This window comes from Lemur catta, chromosome 2, assembly GCF_020740605.2.
Source record: "Lemur catta isolate mLemCat1 chromosome 2, mLemCat1.pri, whole genome shotgun sequence".
Taxonomy (NCBI): Eukaryota; Metazoa; Chordata; class Mammalia; order Primates; family Lemuridae; genus Lemur; species Lemur catta.
Window position 1 is genome coordinate 44,174,387 of NC_059129.1, and position 19,501 is coordinate 44,193,887.

General features: G+C 41.3%; 1 protein-coding gene across 2 annotated transcripts in view; it reads right to left on the reverse strand.

Moving 5' to 3' along the window:
• Positions 1 to 1,345: 1,345 nt before the first annotated feature.
• NUDT3 (nudix hydrolase 3) overlaps positions 1,346 to 19,501 on the reverse strand; it is a 101,255-nt gene continuing 83,099 nt past the window's right edge. The window contains exons 3-6 of one of the 2 annotated variants that reach the window (XM_045543516.1): positions 6,730 to 6,774; positions 5,862 to 5,946; positions 1,732 to 1,923; positions 1,346 to 1,475 (exon numbers count right to left, since the gene is read on the reverse strand). In XM_045543516.1, coding sequence (XP_045399472.1) covers positions 1,745 to 1,923; positions 5,862 to 5,946; positions 6,730 to 6,774 — 309 coding nt within the window. In that variant the 3' untranslated portion in view covers positions 1,346 to 1,475; positions 1,732 to 1,744. Of the gene's footprint in view, positions 1,924 to 5,861; positions 5,947 to 6,729; positions 6,775 to 19,501 lie in introns of both variants that reach the window. The other variant, XM_045543515.1, reaches the window with a different exon arrangement.

The window sequence follows — 19,501 nt, forward strand, 5'->3', positions numbered from 1 at the left end:
GTTTCAAAACTAGGAGAGAGGATGCAAACTAAGAGTAGACAGCAAAACTTAAAGTTCACCTACTAATGTTCTCCAAAATGCTGAACACTAAATGATACAGTGCTACCAGATATACACATTTCTTTTAGTAGGAGGGAAGAGCAAAAGCTTTTCAAAGTTTGAGTATTTATTAGGATTTTTAAATAAGGAGAACTACGATTTGAACTTCACATCTTGGCCATGTTTTGACAAAAGAGATGCCACTAAGAGTATAGTGACAATCTCCTGTCCCAAGCCAGGATCAATCAGTGTTCCCCTCTCCAATCCTACCCTGATCTCAAGACCCTTTTACTTCCCAACTAAATAATACGACTGACAAATAAAGCCAGTATGAAACCTGCATCAAAAACCAACAAGAGAGTCTGCAGTGAGCCAATGCCTTATGTGGCCACTCTAGTAAATGATTACGTGGCTTCTCATAGCACTTTTCAGAAGACAGACCTTTCATGTCCTGGTGGAAGACCAGTCTAAAATTCTGAGCATGCTCCACAGTGCAATCACAAGTGCTGCAACATTACAAAGACAAGCAAACACCTGACTATTCCCCCCAGTGTACTTATCAGGAACTTAATGTGGTTACCCAGTGTGGGGACAGGACTGCGTAGCTGCACTTGCAAAGTACAGTTGGATGCTTAAGAGCACAAGGACAATATCTAGTTCAGCACAGTGTAAGGCATATATGGACAAGAAGAGAGGCCGTTGTCAGCAGTAAGTAGCATTATGGAAAAGACTCCAAACCAGCAGGATAGAAACGGTGCTCGATGCTCCAGTTTTTTAGATAGTAACCCCAAGAATCCAGTTCAAACCCCAGTGTCAACACATAGGGCAGAATTCAATCTCTATCATTGTTTCTCCAGATCTGGGCTGAGGCCATTTGCCCCTGGCTTGGTAATAAAAAAGAAAATAGGTTTCTTCCTGTTTCTTTCTTGGCATGGAAACACAGCTTAGAGAAAAGAAGGCCACGAGTCCTGGGAGCACTATGAAGGTAGGTGGACTCTTGTTGAATCCTGCATAACTACAGTCAGTGACTGGGGACTAGAGAGAGGACAGGGAAACTTGCCTAGCCACTAGTATCAAAAACAAAAAAAGTAAGTTAATTGTGAGGCTCTCCATTCCAGAAACATCCAAATTAAAAAAAAAACCAACTTGAAAAAAATAAAGAGTTAAATTCCTCTTTCTAAAAGTCATTTATTTACATATTATATGTCCAGTATATAATGTGTAGATAAATGTATCCTGCAGTGAAAAAGACCAACCTACTGAATTAAACAGTACATTGTAGGACAAATTCTTGAATAGTTTCATCTCATATTGGAATCTTTTAATAAAAAAAATTAAAAATAAAAGAAAACTGTCTGGCCAGGGCTGGGATGAGACAAACAGGAACACTTCAGAATCCAAGGCAGGGGGAAGGCTGTTTGCCTATCTTCAGAGGACTGTAGGGGTACGAAAAGGAGGGACAGATCATGCACAAAAGTACTTACAAATTACATACCCAGCCCCCACCCCCTCAATAAAAAGAGAAGAGAAAGCCCCATCACTTAACACCAAACAGCAACATTATCAATACACCCTTTCTCTGCTGCCCATCATGCCTTATGTGAAAGAAGAGGCCTGTGAGGAGAAGTGAAAAGAGCCAGGGTAGGGGGAGGTCTGCACTTCAGTCTCCTTTCCAATTTCTGTTTCTCTTACAGGAAGTCTTCAGTCATCTGATGCCCGACATGGAGCTCTGAGCAGAAACCGAGTACGTGGGGGCCACGACCGGGGTGCCATTGTTGGCTGAGTAGCCTTGCCTCAACGTTTCAAAATATGATGCCTGCACGGGTTTGTGACATTGCAACACTTTTATGGCATCTTCTATTGTAAACCACTCCCTCTTCCTTCCTGTGGAGGCAGAGAGAAAAAGAAATTAGTACAAGAGGGAAGCAATGAGGTTTCTGAGCATAGAACTTTTGAGAAAACATTGAAGAAAACATTAAAGCAATGCTCCCCAATACTTTTTAAATATGTATTTTATTTTTTTCCTTATATTTTTCTTACAAAAGTAATACAAGCACATTTTATATGCTTCAAATATGATACAAATGCCTAATGAAGAAAATAGGCAAGAAATCTGAACACTGCGGAGCTAAGAGTAACTGTGCAGAACTGCTCTCCAGAGACAGCCACTGCTAGTGGTTTCCTTCCACCCGCCCGGGCCTGGGCTCTCCCTGCTGCACTCCAGGGGCCGAAGCCCAGCAGCATCCCTGCCGCGTGGAAAATCAGCATGCACACCAGCTGCCAGCATTGCTAGAATAGCTGGCTTATAATCAGTTATTTATTTTAAAAATTTTTTATAGGAGTGATTTATCTACACAATAGAAAATATTTAAAACAGAAAAAATAATCTCAATACAATCACTTGACTTTTCAGTATATGTTTTTACTCTTTTCAAGTGTTTTTAAATCCTTTATTATTTTTTCTCTTATAAAAGTAATAAAGTATCATTGTTTAAAATTGGAGAAACAGAGGAAAGTACAAAGAATACAATTAGGTACCCATGATCTTTTTTTTTTTAAAGAGACAGGGTCTCACTTTGTTGCCCAGGGTGGAGTACAGTGGTGTCATCATAGCTCACTGCAGCCTGAAACTCCCAGGCTCAAGCAATCCTCCCAAGCAGCTGGGACTACAGGTGCGTACCACCACACCCGGCTAATTTTTCTATTTTTTTTAGAGATAGGGTGTCGTTAAGTTGCCCAGGCTGGTCTTGAACTCCTCTCAAACAATCCTCCCACCTCAGCCTCCCAAGTAACTGGGATTACAGGCCTGAACTAACATGCTTGGCCCCTTAATCTTATAAACCAGAAATGACCACTCTTAATACCTTAGTGCAATTGTTTTTTTTCCCATTCATACTTGAAAAAGAAATCATATTTAAACAACTATAATCAGACCATGCTTTCAGGTGCTCTGAACCCTGACAGGCCCTGCTAGAGGGCTGTGGTAGGCACCAGAACTCTGAAGCCAGCGTGCTGGGCACCAATCACATCACAGGCTCCCTGAGCTGTGCAGCCCTGGGCGATTCATTGAGCCTTCCTGTGCCCTGTTTTCCTCATCTATAAAGTAGAGATAATCTGCAGGACTTATCTCACAAGTTTGTTCTGAGAATTCACATGTAAAGCACCTGAAGAGTACCTGGCACACAGTGTGAGTCACATTTTTATTGATTCTTATTTATTTCACACTGTTTCTTAAGCAATTTTGTATGTTATAAAAAAGTATTACATTTAAGTAGACTGGTGGTTACCAGAGGCCGAGAAGGAGAGGGAGGAGGGAGAGAATGAGGGGGAAAAAAAAGAATATAATGTATTTATTATACTGAATCATACACTTAAAAATGGTAAAGATGGTAAACTATATATGCATATTTTACCTCAATAAAAAATAAATTTAAAAATATGAAATTTAATGCCTGCATTTTGTCATAACATCTAGCATGAATTTATTGTCATTCATTTAACCATTTCCCTATCATTGGACATCAATAGCCTGCAATTTTAATTATTATAAATAATGCTATGATTAAAACAAAATCTTTATCCCTGTTTTTTTTCTCTTTTTTTAACCTCCTAGGGAAAGATCCCTACCACAGGATTATAAGAATAAAGCATTTGAACTTTCAAGAGCTCTTGATATATATACTGCTAAACTGCTTTCCAGAAGGGCTACTCCAGAAGGGCCTATGTGTGTCAGAATGTTGGTCTTGCCACACTCCACCAGCATTATCTTTTCATTTTTTTTCTTAAGAGACGGGGTCTCCCTCTCTCGCCCAAGCCGGAGTGGTGGGATCATAGCTCACTGCAGTCTCAAATTCTTGGGCTGAGGCTATCCTCCTGTCTCAGGACTACAGGCATGTAACCACCACACCCGGCTAAATTTTTATTTGTATTTTTTGTACAGATGGGGTCTTACTATGTTGCCTAGGTTGATCTCGAACTCCTGGCTGAAAGCCATTCTCCCACCTTGGCCTCCCAACATGCTGGGATTCCAGGTGTGAGCCCCTGTGCCTGGCCCATGTTATCTTTTCTTTATCACTGCCAATTCTTTAGGTGAAAATCAGTACCTCATTTTGGTTTTCATTTCAATTTCCTATCTTAATGTATGTCTTTATCTATCTATCTATCTACATATATATATATATATATATATACACACACACACCCACACAATAATCAGGGTGTATATGTGTGTGTGTGTGTATATATATATATAAAACTATACCCTGCTTTTTTCATTCACCAACACTATTTCATAAGCATTTCCCCATAATACATAGCTTTCGTAACTGTGGTGTTTAATAGCTTTGTAACATTTCGTCAGAGGAATGTACCTTTACTCACTTGTCATTCGTGTGTTGTACATTTCAGATGCAATTTTTCATTAGTAGGATACTGCTAGGAAGAGCATTTAAAGGAAGGCTCATAGGCTTATTGCTCGTATTTTAGATTATTTCATTAGAAGTAAGAGTACAAGGTAATAACCTTGTTTGGATATTAACAGAGCAATGGTACCTTAAAAATTAATATCACAAGTGTGTGACTCCCGCCTGACAGAGAGTGCCCTGAAGATAGGGCCACACCACACTCATCTGTATCTCCTTTTCAGGCCCTACCACTGGCTGTCAAGGAGTCTGTTTTCAATATACCCACAATGAATTTATTTACTTAAATATATTGCATTATTACCAGACACAAAGGCATTAAGAGTCAAAGGGCCATGAACTACCCAGATTAACAGTACGAGGGGGCATGATGGCAAGGCAAACACTAACAACATAGGGGTTTTGACAAGTGAGTCTGTCAATTTATACCAGAAATTAATGTACTTTTCTAGTACATACTTTTTTCAGATGTAAAAAATTAAACCATGAGCCAACCATTAAACCACCTCAGTTTTTGGTTCAAAAGATATACACGCAATAGATCAAAGAAAATAGCTCCTCTCCTTTGGGAGAAAGCTGGGTGTACATAAAGGGCAACATAAATAAGACTGGAAACCACCTCCACTACTCTGCATCTACTGAATGACTTTCTGGAGGGGCTCACACCACCGGATCAACACCGTTTTCTCCAACAACAGGAATGAGTGTCATGAGGAACCAGACCAAGGTCCCGTTCTCACTTTCGGTCCCCAAGGCTAGCAGCAGGCCCTCAATCAAGATCTGCTCAGGACGTAGAGAAGTGCAACCCTTTTTGGAAAGAACCCAATTTGATTTTAGAAACATTTCTTAAACTTGTTTTTTCTTTCAAACAGGGTTTTGCTCTGTCTCCAGGGGTAGAGTGCAATGGCAACATCCCAGCTCATTGCAGCCACAAACTCCTGGACTCAAGTGATCCTCCTGCCTCAGCCTCCCGAGTAGCCGGGACTAAAGGCATGGGCCACCATGCCTGGCTAATTTTTTTTTTTTTATTGTAGAGACCAGGTCTCTCTACGTTGCCCAGGCTAATCTTAAACTCCTGGCCTCAAGCGATCCTTCCACGTCAGCCTCCCGAAGTGCTAGAATTACAGGCGTGAGCCACTGCATCCAGCAGAAACAGTATTTCTTATTTTTATGGGCCATGTTTCTGTTTGTTGACCATGTACCCACCACCCGCCTTCAGTTTCCACTTGAACATTTCAAAATACTAACTTTCTCAAGTTCAAAATATACATGCTTCTCAAAATTATTATTAAATACATCCTTCTATTATTTCTTTTCTTTATTAGACTCCTGTTTCTGTTTCTGAGTAATACAAGGGCTGGTTGTGGGGAGCCCTTCTGAGGCTGTCTGGCGACAACTTACCAATGTTTACCGAGTCTTCCCAGTCTTCCAGCACTTCCGTGACAATTAGCACATAGACATACGTCCTGTGCTTCCTCTCCTGGTTCTGAAGAACAAAGAGAGAAAGAGGAAGAGTTTCTCCTTAGAGAGTCAGGATTACTTAAATGAAACACACTCTTACGCATATGTCTAGAGTGCTTAAGACACAAAGATTCCTTTTTCTTTTTTCATCATCCTACAAACATGGGCACATGATTTAAAACAGACCACACCTAGATTTGAGGGTGTGTTCTCTGGACAGACTTTCAAAGCCAAATCTTTACGTTTGTTTTTCCTCCTCCTTTCCCTAAATGCAGCTTCACAGGAATGCTGTGACCTCGCAAGGAAAAGGCACCATGTCAACGTAACCAGCTGGAACACCAAGAGAGGAGAGACTGTGGATGGGTGGGGCAACAGAGAGGTCTCTTGCTTCGGTGACCTCAGCCAGGCAAACATGCTGAGCGTCTCGCACAGCTCCCCTTTTCCTGCTGACCCTGCGCAGCTCTATTCCTCCTGATTTATCACTTCCTTCTGCCTTCTACCACGGCCTATTTCCTTGTTTTCTCCTGCTTTGCTACGGTTATCTTCTATTTTTCCTCTATTTTCTCTACATTTATCTACCCTTCTTCCCACCTTTGGAGGAGAGGAAGAAAGGTAGGAATAGGTAAGGCAATTCCACTTGTTTGGAGGTGGAGACCATGGGATTTAAAATAGAAAGCATGCTATTCTCTGCTCATGCTGCTTTGTTTGCAAAACTTGTTGAAACGGAGATGGCACCTTTCCTACATTAATATCTGTGGTTATTAATATGATATGATACCATTTGTACTGAAGATTTTAATATGCTTACCTCAAAAATTCCAACTAGTCTTCCCAATGTCCCTTTTACTCCAGCCTGAAAAGTGAAAAAGAAAAATTAACACATTGACACTATTATATTGCTGGTCTCATTCTGAATCTTCTTGAGCAGATTGTAAAATAGAAATAAAAAACAAGAGGACACAACTCAGGCAGACTCCAGGTCTATAGAGGTTATGCGAGTGTTTCCTTCCTAACAGCAAGGCATGCTCTGGGGAGGGAGAATTCCTCTCATCTCCCCTGGTCTCTCTCCCCACTGCAAAGCTAGCCTAACAGAGTGAGACAATCAAGGCCATGAAGCCTATCAAAAAATATTCTGAAGCACTGATTACTTCATTGATTCATTCATTCAACAAATATATATTTAATGCTTAATTTGAGCCAGAAAATAATACAGGTGCCAGAGGTACAGTGATCAATAAATAGGCTACAATACAAGACCCCATGGGAGCAAGACTCTGGTTTGACTTGTTCTTGGCTGTCTGTATGCAATATGCCAGAACAGAGTTCAGTAGCCTGCAGGACTTTAGGAAAGCACAAGTCAACAAGAACATAAACATGATAATTCTACTAGTAATAGGTATTATGACAGAAATGCACAGAGCAATGTGATGGACAGAGAGTGAAAAGAAGATGGGCAAATTCAGTGGGTAAGGCTGGGCGTGGTGGCTCACACCTGTAATCCTAGCACTCTGGGAGGCTGAGGCAGGAGGATTGCTTGAGCTCAGGAGTTCGAGACCAGCTGGGCAAGAGCACGACCCCGTCTCTACTAAAAATAGAAAAAATTAGCCAGGTGTGGTGGCACGCACCTGTAGTCTCAGCTACTCAGGAGGCTCAGGCAGGAGGATTGCTTGAGCCCAGGAGTTTGAGGTTGCTGTGAGCCAGGCTGATGCCACAGCACTCTAGCCTGAGTGACAGAGTAAGACTCTGTTTTGGGGAAAAAAAAAAAAAAAATTCAGTGGGTAGATCTTCTTAATATATACTATCTCCTATTGGTCCCTCCATATTTTTTTTTAGATTTGTATCTGATACATTATAGATGAATTTTTCAGTCTGTTCCAATTTAGTAATTTTATTTTTTACTGTATCCAGGTTGATGTCTTTCACTTTTACCTGTTCTTTTTATATCTACTTGTTTCTATTATGTATGCTTTTGTTTTCACGATTTTTTGTTCTTTTTAAAGAGAAGTTATTCCTTCATTTACTTTTTTTTTTTTTTTTTTTTTTTTTTGAGACAAAGTCTCACTCTGTTGCCCAGGGTACAGTGCCATGGCGTTAGCCTTGCTCACAGCAACCTCAAACTCCTGGGCTCAAGCGATCCTTCTGCCTCAGCCTCCCAAGTAGCTGGAACTACAGGCATGAGCCACCATGCCCGGCTAATTTTTTCTCTATATATTTTTAGTTGTCCATATAATTTCTTTCTATTTTTAGTAGAGATGGAGTCTCGCTCTTGCTCAGGCTGGTCTCGAACTTCTGAGCTCAAACGATCCACCCGCCTCACCTCCCAGAGTGTTAGGATTATCGGCGTGAGCTACCGCACCCGGCCTCCTTCATTTACTTTTGAATATCTTGAAGATATTTAAGTTCTTTGCCAGGCCATTCTATATATGTTCATTTCATCTGAAGGTGAATTCATGTTTCTAGTTGAGCTGCTTTTATCAGACTCTCCAGAGCCAAGTCTCAAAGTGATTGTTTAGGTGCCCCAAGGTAATGTGGGGGATTACTGCTAATGGAGCCATGGAATCAGAGGGTGGCCTGGCTCTGTCCTTTGCTGGGCACTACATCTGTGTCCTCCCCCTACTCCGGCCCACATCTTTCTTTTTTTTTTTTTGAGACAGAGTCTCACTTTGTTGCCCGGGCTAGAGTGAGTGCCGTGGCATCAGCCTAGCTCACAGCAACCTCAAACTCCTGGGCTCAAGCGATCCTACTGCCTCAGCCTCCCGAGTAGCTGGGACTACAGGCATGCGCCACCATGCCCGGCTAATTTTTTCTATATAGATTTTTAGCTGTCCAAATCATTTCTTTCTATTTTTGGTAGAGACGGGGTCTCACTCTTGCTCAGGCTGGTCTCGAACTCCTGAGCTCAAACGATCCGCCCGCCTCGGCCTCCCAGAGTGCTAGGATTACAGGCATGAGCCACCATGCCCAGCCAGACCACATCTTTCTAAAAGTCTAAATTCCTTGTGTCCTTTTATCCCGCCGATTCCATTTCAGGAGGGGCACCTGAACTCCCCTCAATCCAAGAGGTCCAACCACCAGCCACCTGAGCCTAGGTAGGCTGCACCTTTCTGCTATGTTTCTGATCCATGAGGGTAAACCCCCCTTTCATATGGGCCAGGCCACGTCTTTCTGGGTTTTGCTTTTTATATTTCCTCTGTTTTTGCTGGGAGTAGAAGGGTGAAAGATGAGGGAAAGAAAAACCCCTGGAAGTACCTGGGTGATACTGTAACTTGCTTTCTATCACTACTGCCATGTTATTTGTGTAATCAATTAAAAATCAAAATAAGAATACTTAAAATACTAAAAAAATGCTAACGTGGCACTCAAAAAGTTTGTATAGAATAAACAAAAATTTTAGATAAATGCTCTAAAAGATCTTGGCCGGGTGTGGTGACTCATGCCTGTAATCCTAGCACTCTGGGAGGCCGAGGCGGGTGGATCGTTTGAGTTCAGGAGTTCGAGACCAGCCTGAGCAAGAGCGAGACCCTGTCTCTACTAAAAATAGAAAAAAATGATCTGGACAACTAAAAATATATATAGAAAAAATTAGCTGGGCATGGTGGCGCATGCCTGTAGTCCCAGCTACTCCAGAGGTTGAGGCAGGAAGATCACTTGAGCCCAGGAGTTTGAGGTTGCTGTGAGCTAGGCTGACGCCACAGCACTCTAGCCGGGCAACAGAGTGAGACTCTTTGTCTAAAAAAAACCAAAAAAAATGTACTCTAAAAGTTCTTAAGAGGCCAGGTGTGGTAGCTCACGCCTGTAAACCCAGCACTTTGGGAGACCAAGGCGGGAGGATCCCTGGAGGTCAGGAGTTTGAGACCGGCCTGAGCAACATAGTGAGACACCTCATCTCTACAAAAAATAAAAAAAATTAGCTAGGCACAGAGGATTGTGCCTGTAGTCCCAGCTACTGGGGAGGCTGAGGCAGGAGGATCGCTTGAGCCTAGGAGTTCGAGGCTGCAGTGAGCTATGATCGATTGGGGCCATAGCATTCATGCCTGGGCAAGAGCTAGACCCTGTCTCAAAAATAAAACTTAAAAAAAAAAAAATTAAAACTTGTTAAGACATATTTAATAATAGAAATAACAGAAGCTGATTTAAAGGACTGGACTCCCAGATGACATATTTTGAAATTAATTTTTGTTATTTATCTGTCAAAGAATTCTATTCCTTTCTCTTGCCAACATTCCTGCTTTCTCTATTTTATAACCATTCAGCCATGTGGCTTTTTGTTTACTTGAATGGAAATGTCTACCATTTCTTAATTAAATTGCTTCCCTCCCTTTTTAGAAGTAACTGCCCTCCATAGCCGGCTAAAACTAGCTAGCTTATACTTCTTATACTTTATGAATTAACTGATGAAGCTGCCTGAACAAGTGGGACAAGCTGCTGGGCCAGCCTGGACTGAAAAGCCAGCTCCGTACTCTGATCCCGGGCAGGCCAGTCATGCTTAGATCATCTGAGACATGTCGCCTGTGCTCCTGCCACAGGCCCTCCACTAACAGGCCTGGGAGGAGAGCTATCAAGGGAGGCAAGGGCCTGGCGGGGAAGGAGTGAGGCAAGATTTAAGAGGCCGTCATTCACTTTCTCCTCTGCAAAGTGGAGAGAGTGGTCTCTTTAGCAGCTACTGTCCAACTAATTTATTTTTTCTTAAAGAAACCAGAAATTTAGAAAATAATCTCTAAACTTTTAGGACACAATCAATATTATGACAAATATAATTTATTTAAAACTTTTGTTTAATAGTAATTTCTGCATTCAACACCAACATATATCTATGATTTCACTGTGTCAGAAGCACTTGGAAAAAATATAAAAGCATCATTATTTCTGAGACGGATGTAATTTTGTAAAGTCTAGTGCAAATCAAATAATACTGCTATTTTGTACACCAAAACTTCAGTGGCATTTATTTTCACTTCTAATTAATCCTCAACTTGTAGAAACTAATATATAAAAACATATTTTTTTCTTTTAGAGACAGGGTCTTGTCACGTTGCCTAGGCTGGGCTCAAGCGATCCTCCTGTCTCAGCCTCCCAAGTAGCTGGGACCACAGGCACACACCATTGTGCCTGGCTAATGATAGTTTTATTTGTCCCTTAACCTTTCTTTCAGGTTTTATACTAATACTTAGGAAATCTACTTGGCAGAATTCTATTTAAAATGATACTACTAAGAATTGTACAGAAAAAGCAAAGTAGTACTATATTTAACAGTTTTTAAAAATTGAGATTTAGCAGTTTTCTTAGGAAGAGGTCTCCCCTTCAGCAAGAGAATTTTAGGTCTTTAAAGTCATAGTTCTGACAGAGCAAGATTCCTCATAGGCAATGGCCCTCTGAGACAGAGTTCACTTTAACTATCTTACTTTATCACAATTCTCTTGCACCCAGGGTCCAACATTCATCTCCTACGTCTGTTTCAAATCCTGCCAAAAGCAATCTGAGAGTAGGTTATTTTTACCTCTCACATGATTTCTGCATGCAGGTCAGGATAGGTGTCAGGGCCACATATGACAGATATTTGGCTCACACATTTCAGGATAAGATTGGATTCTGGGTACATGTAAGTTTGGTCCAGTCAGGGTTCTAGTATGGACCTGTTTTTCTCAAAATTATACGAAAGCAGTTACAATTTGAATCTATATGTCAAATGTCCCTAATCGAGAGAAGGAGTCTTTATTTAAAAGCTCATCTTGGCCAGGAGCAGTGGCTCACACCTGTAATCTCAGCACTTTGGGAGGCTGAGGTGGGAGGATCACTTGAAGCCAGGAGTTCGAGACCAGCTGAGCAACAGAGCAAGACTCCACCTCTACAAAAAAATTAGCCAGGCATGGCAATGTGTGCTTGTATAATACTAGCTACTCGGAAGACTGAGGTGGGAGGATGGCTTGAGCCCAGGAGTTCAAAGTTGCAGTGAGCTATGATCACGTCCCTGTATTCCAAGCCTAGGCAACAGTGAGACCCTGTCTCTTAAAAAATAAATAAATAAAAGCTCATCTTAGCTAGTAAAGAGAACTCTAAATAAAATAGCTATTGCCCTTCATTATTCAACTGAATGAAGGTGAGTGCTTCCTTGAACTTCGAAGTATACATTATTAATTCTAGTACTTTAGTTATAATTAACAAAAATAATCTGAGCAATTGCCTACTTTTTTTTTTGAGACAGAGTCTGGCTCTTTTGCCCGGGCTAGAGTGCCATGGCGTCAGCCTAGCTCACAGCAACCTCAAACTCCTGGGCTCAAGCGATCCTTCTGCCTCAGCCTCCCGAGTAGCTGGGACTACAGGCATGTGCCACCATGTCCGGCTAATTTTTTCTATATATATTTTTAGTTGTCCATATAATTTCTTTCTATTTTTAGTAGAGACAGGATCTCACTCTTGCTCAGGCTGGTCTTGAACTCCTGACCTTGAGCAATCCTTCCGCCTCAGCCTCCCAGAGTGCTAGGATTACAGGCATGCGCCACCGCACCCGGCCTGCCTACTTTTTAAAATGAAAAAAAATATGACTCTCTTTTTCGTTTGAGGTGTTCTACTGGGATTGAAGTATTTATCTAGAAAGGCCTGGACTGACCAGAGAGATCTCAGTGGTCCCATCCGTCCCTCTGGTAGGCTCCCCGTGTGTGTACTAAAGTTCAGGCAAAGGCACTAATGTGATGGCCCTTTGAACCTACCCCTAAAATGATCTCCCACTGTGAGGAACCCTGGCTTTGTTGTTTAATTTTAATGGCCACAGGCTGGGCATGGTGGCTTATGTCTGTAATCCTAGCACTCTGGGAGGCCTAAGTGGGAGAATTGCTTGAGGTCAGGAGTTCGAGACCAGCCTGAGCAAGAGTGAGACTCTACTAAAAATAGAAAAAATTAGCTGGTCAACTAAAAACAGAAACAAAAAATTAGCCAGGCGTGGTGGCAAGCACCTGTAGTCCCAGCTACCTGGGAGGCTGAGGCAGGAAGATTGCTTGAGCCCAGGAGTTTGAGGTTGCTGTGAGCTAGGCTGATGCCACGGCACTCTAGCCCAGGCAACAGAGTGAGACTCTGTCTCAAAAAAAAAAAAAAAAAAAAAAAAAAAAAAAAAAATTCAGTGGGCACAAAGTGGGTCGTCACCTCTTAAAACTGGTTTTTCACTCTAAGGTGGACGTTTTGACAGACACTGATGGCTCCCCAGCCCACAGGCATTCCCCTTCCCACACTGGCACCAGGAAGACATAGATTCTGTTGGGGGGGTGCTGTGGCACACCTGGAGAAGGTATGCCTAAATAAGGCATAAGGAACTCCACTGCCCTCTGCAGTGACTGGTGCAGGGGTGTTGGTATGAACCAGTTCTGAGTCAATACCTCTGGAGAGGTTGTCTCTTGGGGACTCCTGGGAAAGATTTCCCACTATGATAAAAAGACTGCACAAAAAGAAACCCTACACTTCCTTGCTTGTCACGTAAGGATCTGAAACATGGAGCTGCCACAGTCATCTTGTGATCATTAGGGAAAGGCCAAAAGAATCAGTGAGAAGCTGACCCAAAATCCTGATGCTGCTGAGCTGCAATGAGGTCATGGCCAACCTCTGGATTTCCTAAAGTGAGAAAAATAACTGATGGTGTTGAAGCTATAATATTAATACTTCTAGTTATGTATTCTGTTATTTGTAGCTAAAAACTTCCTGCTATTTCTTCCCTTGATTTTAAAAGGTAGCTCTCTAAGGAAGACCAAGTATCCCAAAACAAAAATTCTGAACATGCTATTGCTTGGTCATTTCCAGAAAAAAAGAAAAAATCTGAATATTTAAGGAAGCTATAATATAAAAAGCTTTCTATATTAAAGCAATAAACCCAGTCCTAAAGGAGCACAGGGGAGCAACTCTAATGCAAATGCCTGTATCAGGAAACCCATGAACAATATATGGTCCTCAATGCACATAACTATTTGGCACTTATCAAGATTGGCAATTACAGAAGGAAAGAATCACAGTGAAGACAGAAGTGGATAGGAAGCCTGCAGAGGTCTAGCGTAATCAAATCACAGGGTGTTTTGTTTTGTTTTTTGAGATAGAGTCTCACTTTGTTGCCCTGGCTAGAGTGAGTGCCATGGTGTCAGCCTAGCTCACAGAAACCTCAAACTCCTGGGCTTAAGTGATCCTACTGCCTCAGCCTCCCCAGTAGCTGGGACTACAGGCATGCGCCACCATGCCTGGCTAATTTTTCTATATATATTTTTAGTTGGTCAGATAATTTCTTTCTATTTTTAGTAGAGATGGGGTCTCGCTCTTGCTCAGGCTGGTCTCGAACTCCTGACCTAGAGCGATCCACCCACCTCGGCCTCCCAGAGTGCTAGGATTACAGGCGTGAGCCACTGCGCCCGGCCTTTGTTTTGTTTTTTAATGAAATATTTCAAACGGCAAAAAAGAAAATAATAAACATTCATGCTCTCACTAGCCAGCTTTGTCAAGTGTTACATATCATTTTGTATCTCATTTTTTAAAAAGAAAGAAATAAAACTAGCTGGGCATGACGGGTCATGCCTTTAGTCCCAGCTATCCTAGAGGCTGAGGTGGGAGGATCGCTTGAGCCCAGGAATTCGAGGCCAGCCTGGGTTACACAGGTGACCCTTTCTCTCTCCTTTTTTTTTTTTTGAGACAGAGTCTCACTCTGTCACCCTGGCTACTCATCCAAGAATCGACTGCATCTTTCTACTTATTCAGGTCTTCCTTGATTCCATCAAAAAAGCTATATTATTTTCACTGTAAAGATCTTATACTCGGCCGGGCGCGGTGGCTCACGCCTGTAATCCTAGCCCTCTGGGAGACCGAGGCGGGTGGATGGCTCAAGGTCAGGAGTTCGAGACCAGCCTGAGCGAGACCCCGTCTCTACTAAAAATAGAAAGAAATTATCTGGACAACTAAAAATATATATAGAAAAAACTAACCGGGCATGGTGGCGCATGCCTGTAGTCCCAGCTACTCGGGAGGCTGAGGCAGTAGGATCGCTTAAGCCCAGGAGTTTGAGGTTGCTGGGAGCTAGGCTGACACCACGGCACTCACTCTAGCCCGGGCAAGGAAGTGAGACTCTGTCTCAAAAAAAAAAAAAAAAAAAAAGATCTTATACTCTATTAGTCTATAGCAGGGTATTTTAGCTTTGTTGCTATTATGAATGATATTTTTTAAAGTTATATACTTTCTAAGTGATTACTGCTGGTTTAAAGGATTATTGTTGGTTTTTTCAATATTAATCTTATGTGTTGCAACCTTTCTAAATACAGTGGTGTCAATCATAGTTCACTGCAACCTCCAACTCTTAGCCTCATGTGATCCTCCTGCCTCAGTCTCCCGAGTAGCTCAGACTACAGGCATGCGCCACCATGCCTGGCTAATTTTTCTATTTTTTGTAGAGATAGGGTGTCACTCTTTCTCAGGCTGGTCTCAAACTCCTGAGCTCAAGCAATCCTCCTGCCTTGGCCTCCCAGAGTGCTAGGATTATAGGCATGAGCCATTGCACCCGGCCTGACTCTTTCTCTTAACAACAACAACAACAAAATTATTTTAGTTGTTGGAAAGTTATCTATTTTAGGAATTTACCATAATTTATTAATTCATTCACTTGTTTGTTTAGTCCTACTATTTAAAAAATGCTGCAAAAAACCGTTTTGTAGATCTCGTTACCACGTGTGAAAGTTTCTCTAAAATCTATACTAAAAGTTGAATTTTGGAGTCACAGATGGTAAGTACCTCTAATTTTCCCAGATATTATCAAGCTGCTCTCTTTAGTAGATCAACTGCAGAAATGGCTATCATTCTCCATCTGTCCATGTCCTTTGAAATGCAATTCTGTAGCTCTTCCTACCAAGAGGTAGAATCTACTTACCCACCCCTATATCTAGGCTTGTCTTGTGCCTTGCTTTGGACACCAGAATGTAGAAGAATGGCATGCCAGTTCCAAACCTAGGCCTCAAGAGGCCTTGCAGTTTCCACTTTTTCTCCTGGAACTCTGCCACTGGCATATGAATAGCCTGACCTAACCTCCTAAAGGATAAAAGACTACAGCTGTCTAGGATGAGCAGCCTACAGCCAGCCAACCTTAAAACTGTAAGAACAGCCAAGGTCAGCGCAGTTGCCTACTCAACCCAGAGCCAGCTACAGACATCTGAATAGTCCAGCTGACACTAGAAGTTGACCTTGGCTTGTAAGCAGCAGTAAATACTATTTTAAGCCACTGCATTTTGGAATAGTTTGTTATACAGCAAACTGATACACTCTCCAAAGTATATAAGCGGTGTATGAGTTGCCATTGCTCTTGTTCCTCAATACTTGGGATTTGTTGTTAGCCATGTCCCCCTCTCCCTTTATTTGGTCAATGTAATGAGCGTGAAATTGTATTACATCACTTTTTAATTGAAATTGTGCACTTTTTCCTACATTCAATGGACATTCAGTTTTCCTCCTCTGGGAGTTATATAGTTGTATTCGTAGTTTCCTTTTTTGGCAAGTAACTATTTTAATGATCTACAGAAGTTGTTTATATCTTCTTGATACTTATACTCTGTGGTAAATATTTTCTCCCAGTCTGGCACTTGTCTTTTACCATGTTTTTGCTGTTCTTGGCTGAACATGTTTTATTAGACATTGCTGATTTTATCTTTATCTTTTGTGTAAGTCATCTTGTTTAAGAAATACATCCCTATCCAATGGCAGAAATTTAGTCTCCTATATTTTTTCTAATTGTCCGACAGTTTTATACTATGATCCATCTGTAATTTATTTCCAAATAGCCAATTGTCGAGATACTCCAGAATAGAGCCATGGATATTACTTTGTTTTACTAATCTAGTTGTTATGTACTAATAGCACATGATTTTAATGAATATAGCTTTATCTTAATAACTGTTTTTCTTTTTCAAAAAACTTCTAAGCCAGATTTTTACCTTTGTGCTTCCATATAAATTTTAAAAATCAGTTTTTCAGATCTCTTGGAAAATCCCTTTGGGATGATTTGTATTATTTAACTTTTAGATTAATATGGGGAAAACCCATACCTCTATAATATTTAGTCTTCCCATCCAAGAATTGACCGTATCTTTCTATTTATTCAGGCCTTCCTTGATTCTATCAACAAAGTTGTATTATTTTCACTGTAAAGATCTTACACTCTATTAGTCTATAGCAGGGTATTTTAGCTTTGTTGCTATTATGAATAACATATTTTTTTTTTTTTTTTTTTTTTGAGACAGAGTCTCACTTTGTTGCCCGGGCTAGAGTGAGTGCCGTGGCATCAGCCTAGCTCACAGCAACCTCAGACTCCTGGGCTTAAGCGATCCTACTGCCTCAGCCTCCCGAGTAGCTGGGACTACAGGCATGAGCCACCATGCCCGGCTAATTTTTTTTGTATATATATTTTTAGTTGGCCAGATAATTTCTTTCTATTTTTAGTAGAGACAGGGTCTCACTCTTGCTCAGGCTGGTCTCGAACTCCTGACCTCGAGCGATCCACCCGCCTCGGTCTCCCAGAGCTAGGATTACAGGCGTGAGCCACCGCGCCCGGCCCATATTTTTTTAAAGTTATATATTTTCTAACTGATTACTGCTTGTTTAAAGAAACACTGTTGGTTTTTTTATATAATCTTATCTATTGCAACCTTTCTAAACGCTTTTACTAGTTCTACTAGTTTCTGCTGTTTTTCTCTGGTTTTCTAAGTTAATAATCATACCATCTGTAAATAATGACAGTTTTGTTTCTTTCTTTCTTTTTCTTTCTGAGACAGGATCTCACTCTATTGCCCAGGCTGCAGTTTAGGAGTGTGATCATGGCTCACTGCAGCCTCAAACTCCTGGGCTCACATGATCCTCCTGCCTAAGCCTCCCTAGTAGCTGGGACTACAGGCACACACCACAATTGCTTGGCTAATTTTTCTTATTTTTTGTAGATATGTGGTCTTGCTATGTTGCCCTGGATAGTCTGGAACTCATAGCCTCAAGCAATCTTCTCACCTTGGTCTCCCAAAAGTGCTGGGATGACAGGCCTCAGCCACCTCGCCCAGCCTGTTTTTTTCTTTTGAATCTTTAGAATTTGTATTTATTTTTCTTGTCTTGATTGCAGTGGCTAGGACCCCAGTTCAATATTAAATGGCAACATGATAGCAGGCATAATTGTCTTATCTGCCTATCATGGAAATGCTTTGAAAGTTTAAACATACGATGTTTGCTGTTCGTTTTATCAGATACTGTATCAGATTAGAAAGTTCCTTTTATTTTTAGTTTGCTAACTTTTTTAAATGAGGAATGGCTGTGGAATTTTCATAAATTTTTACTTAGGATTTGTACAATCGTGTTTATAAATGAAAATGTATTGTTCTTTTCTAGTTTTAATCATCAAGATCAGGAGTCAGCAAACTATGGCCCATAGGCCAAATCTGTCCTCAGTTTTGTTTTTTTTTTTTTTTTTTGAGACAAAGTCTCACTTTGTTGCCCGGGCTAGAGTGAGTGCCGTGGCATCAGCCTAGCTCACAGCAACCTCAAACTCCTGGGCTTAAAGCGATCCTACTGCCTCAGCCTCCCGAGTAGCTGGGACTACAGGCATGTGCCACCATACCCGGCTAATTTTTTCTATATATATTTTTAGTTGTCCAGATAATTTTTATTTCTATTTTTAGTAGAGACAGGGTCTCACTCAGGCTGGTCTCGAACTCCTGACCTCGAGCAATCCACCCGCCTCCGCCTCCCAGAGTGCTAGGATTACAGGCGTAAGCCACCTGGCCCGGCCTGTCCTCAGTTTTTATAAATAAAGTTTTATTGGATCGTAGCCATATTATTCATTTAAGTATTGTCTATGGCTGCTTTCATGTTACAACAGGAGAGTTGAGTGGTTGTAACAGATACCATATGGCTTCTAAAGTCCAAAATATTTACTATCTGGCCCGTTATAGAAAGTTTGCCTATCACTAATCAAGATTATACCAGCCTTACAAAAGATGTGTAGCTCTCCTTCTCTGCATAATCCTTGAAGAATACATATATATTGGAATTTTGGTAAAATTTATCTAGCCAGGCATGGTGTCTCATGCCTATAATCCCAGCACTTTAGGAGGCTGAGAGGTAGGACAACTTGAGGCTAGGCATTTGAGAGCAGCCTGAGCAACACAGGGAGACTTCATCTCTACAAAAAAAAAATAAAATTAGCTGGGCATGGTGGCACATGCTTTTAGTCCCAGCTACTCAAGAGGCTGAGGCAGGAGGATCACTTGAGCCCAGGAGTTGGAGGTTGCAGTCAGCTGTACTGTACTCTAGCCCAGGCAACATAGCGAGACCCTGTCCCACAAAAAAAAAAAAAAAAAAATCTAGTTGGACCTTGGCATTTTTTTGACAGGGAGGGAGATGATTATCACTTAACTTCTTTAAGGACTAATTATCTATATATAGGTTTTCTAGTTTTTCTTAATTAAATTTGGGCTTTTCCTAGAAAATTTTCATCAAAGTTTTAAAAATTTTCTTGTTTGTAGCTCTTTGTAGCATTCTCATAATTTGAAAATCTCTCTTATAATCTGTGGTTGTTTTTCTTTTTTTGTTCC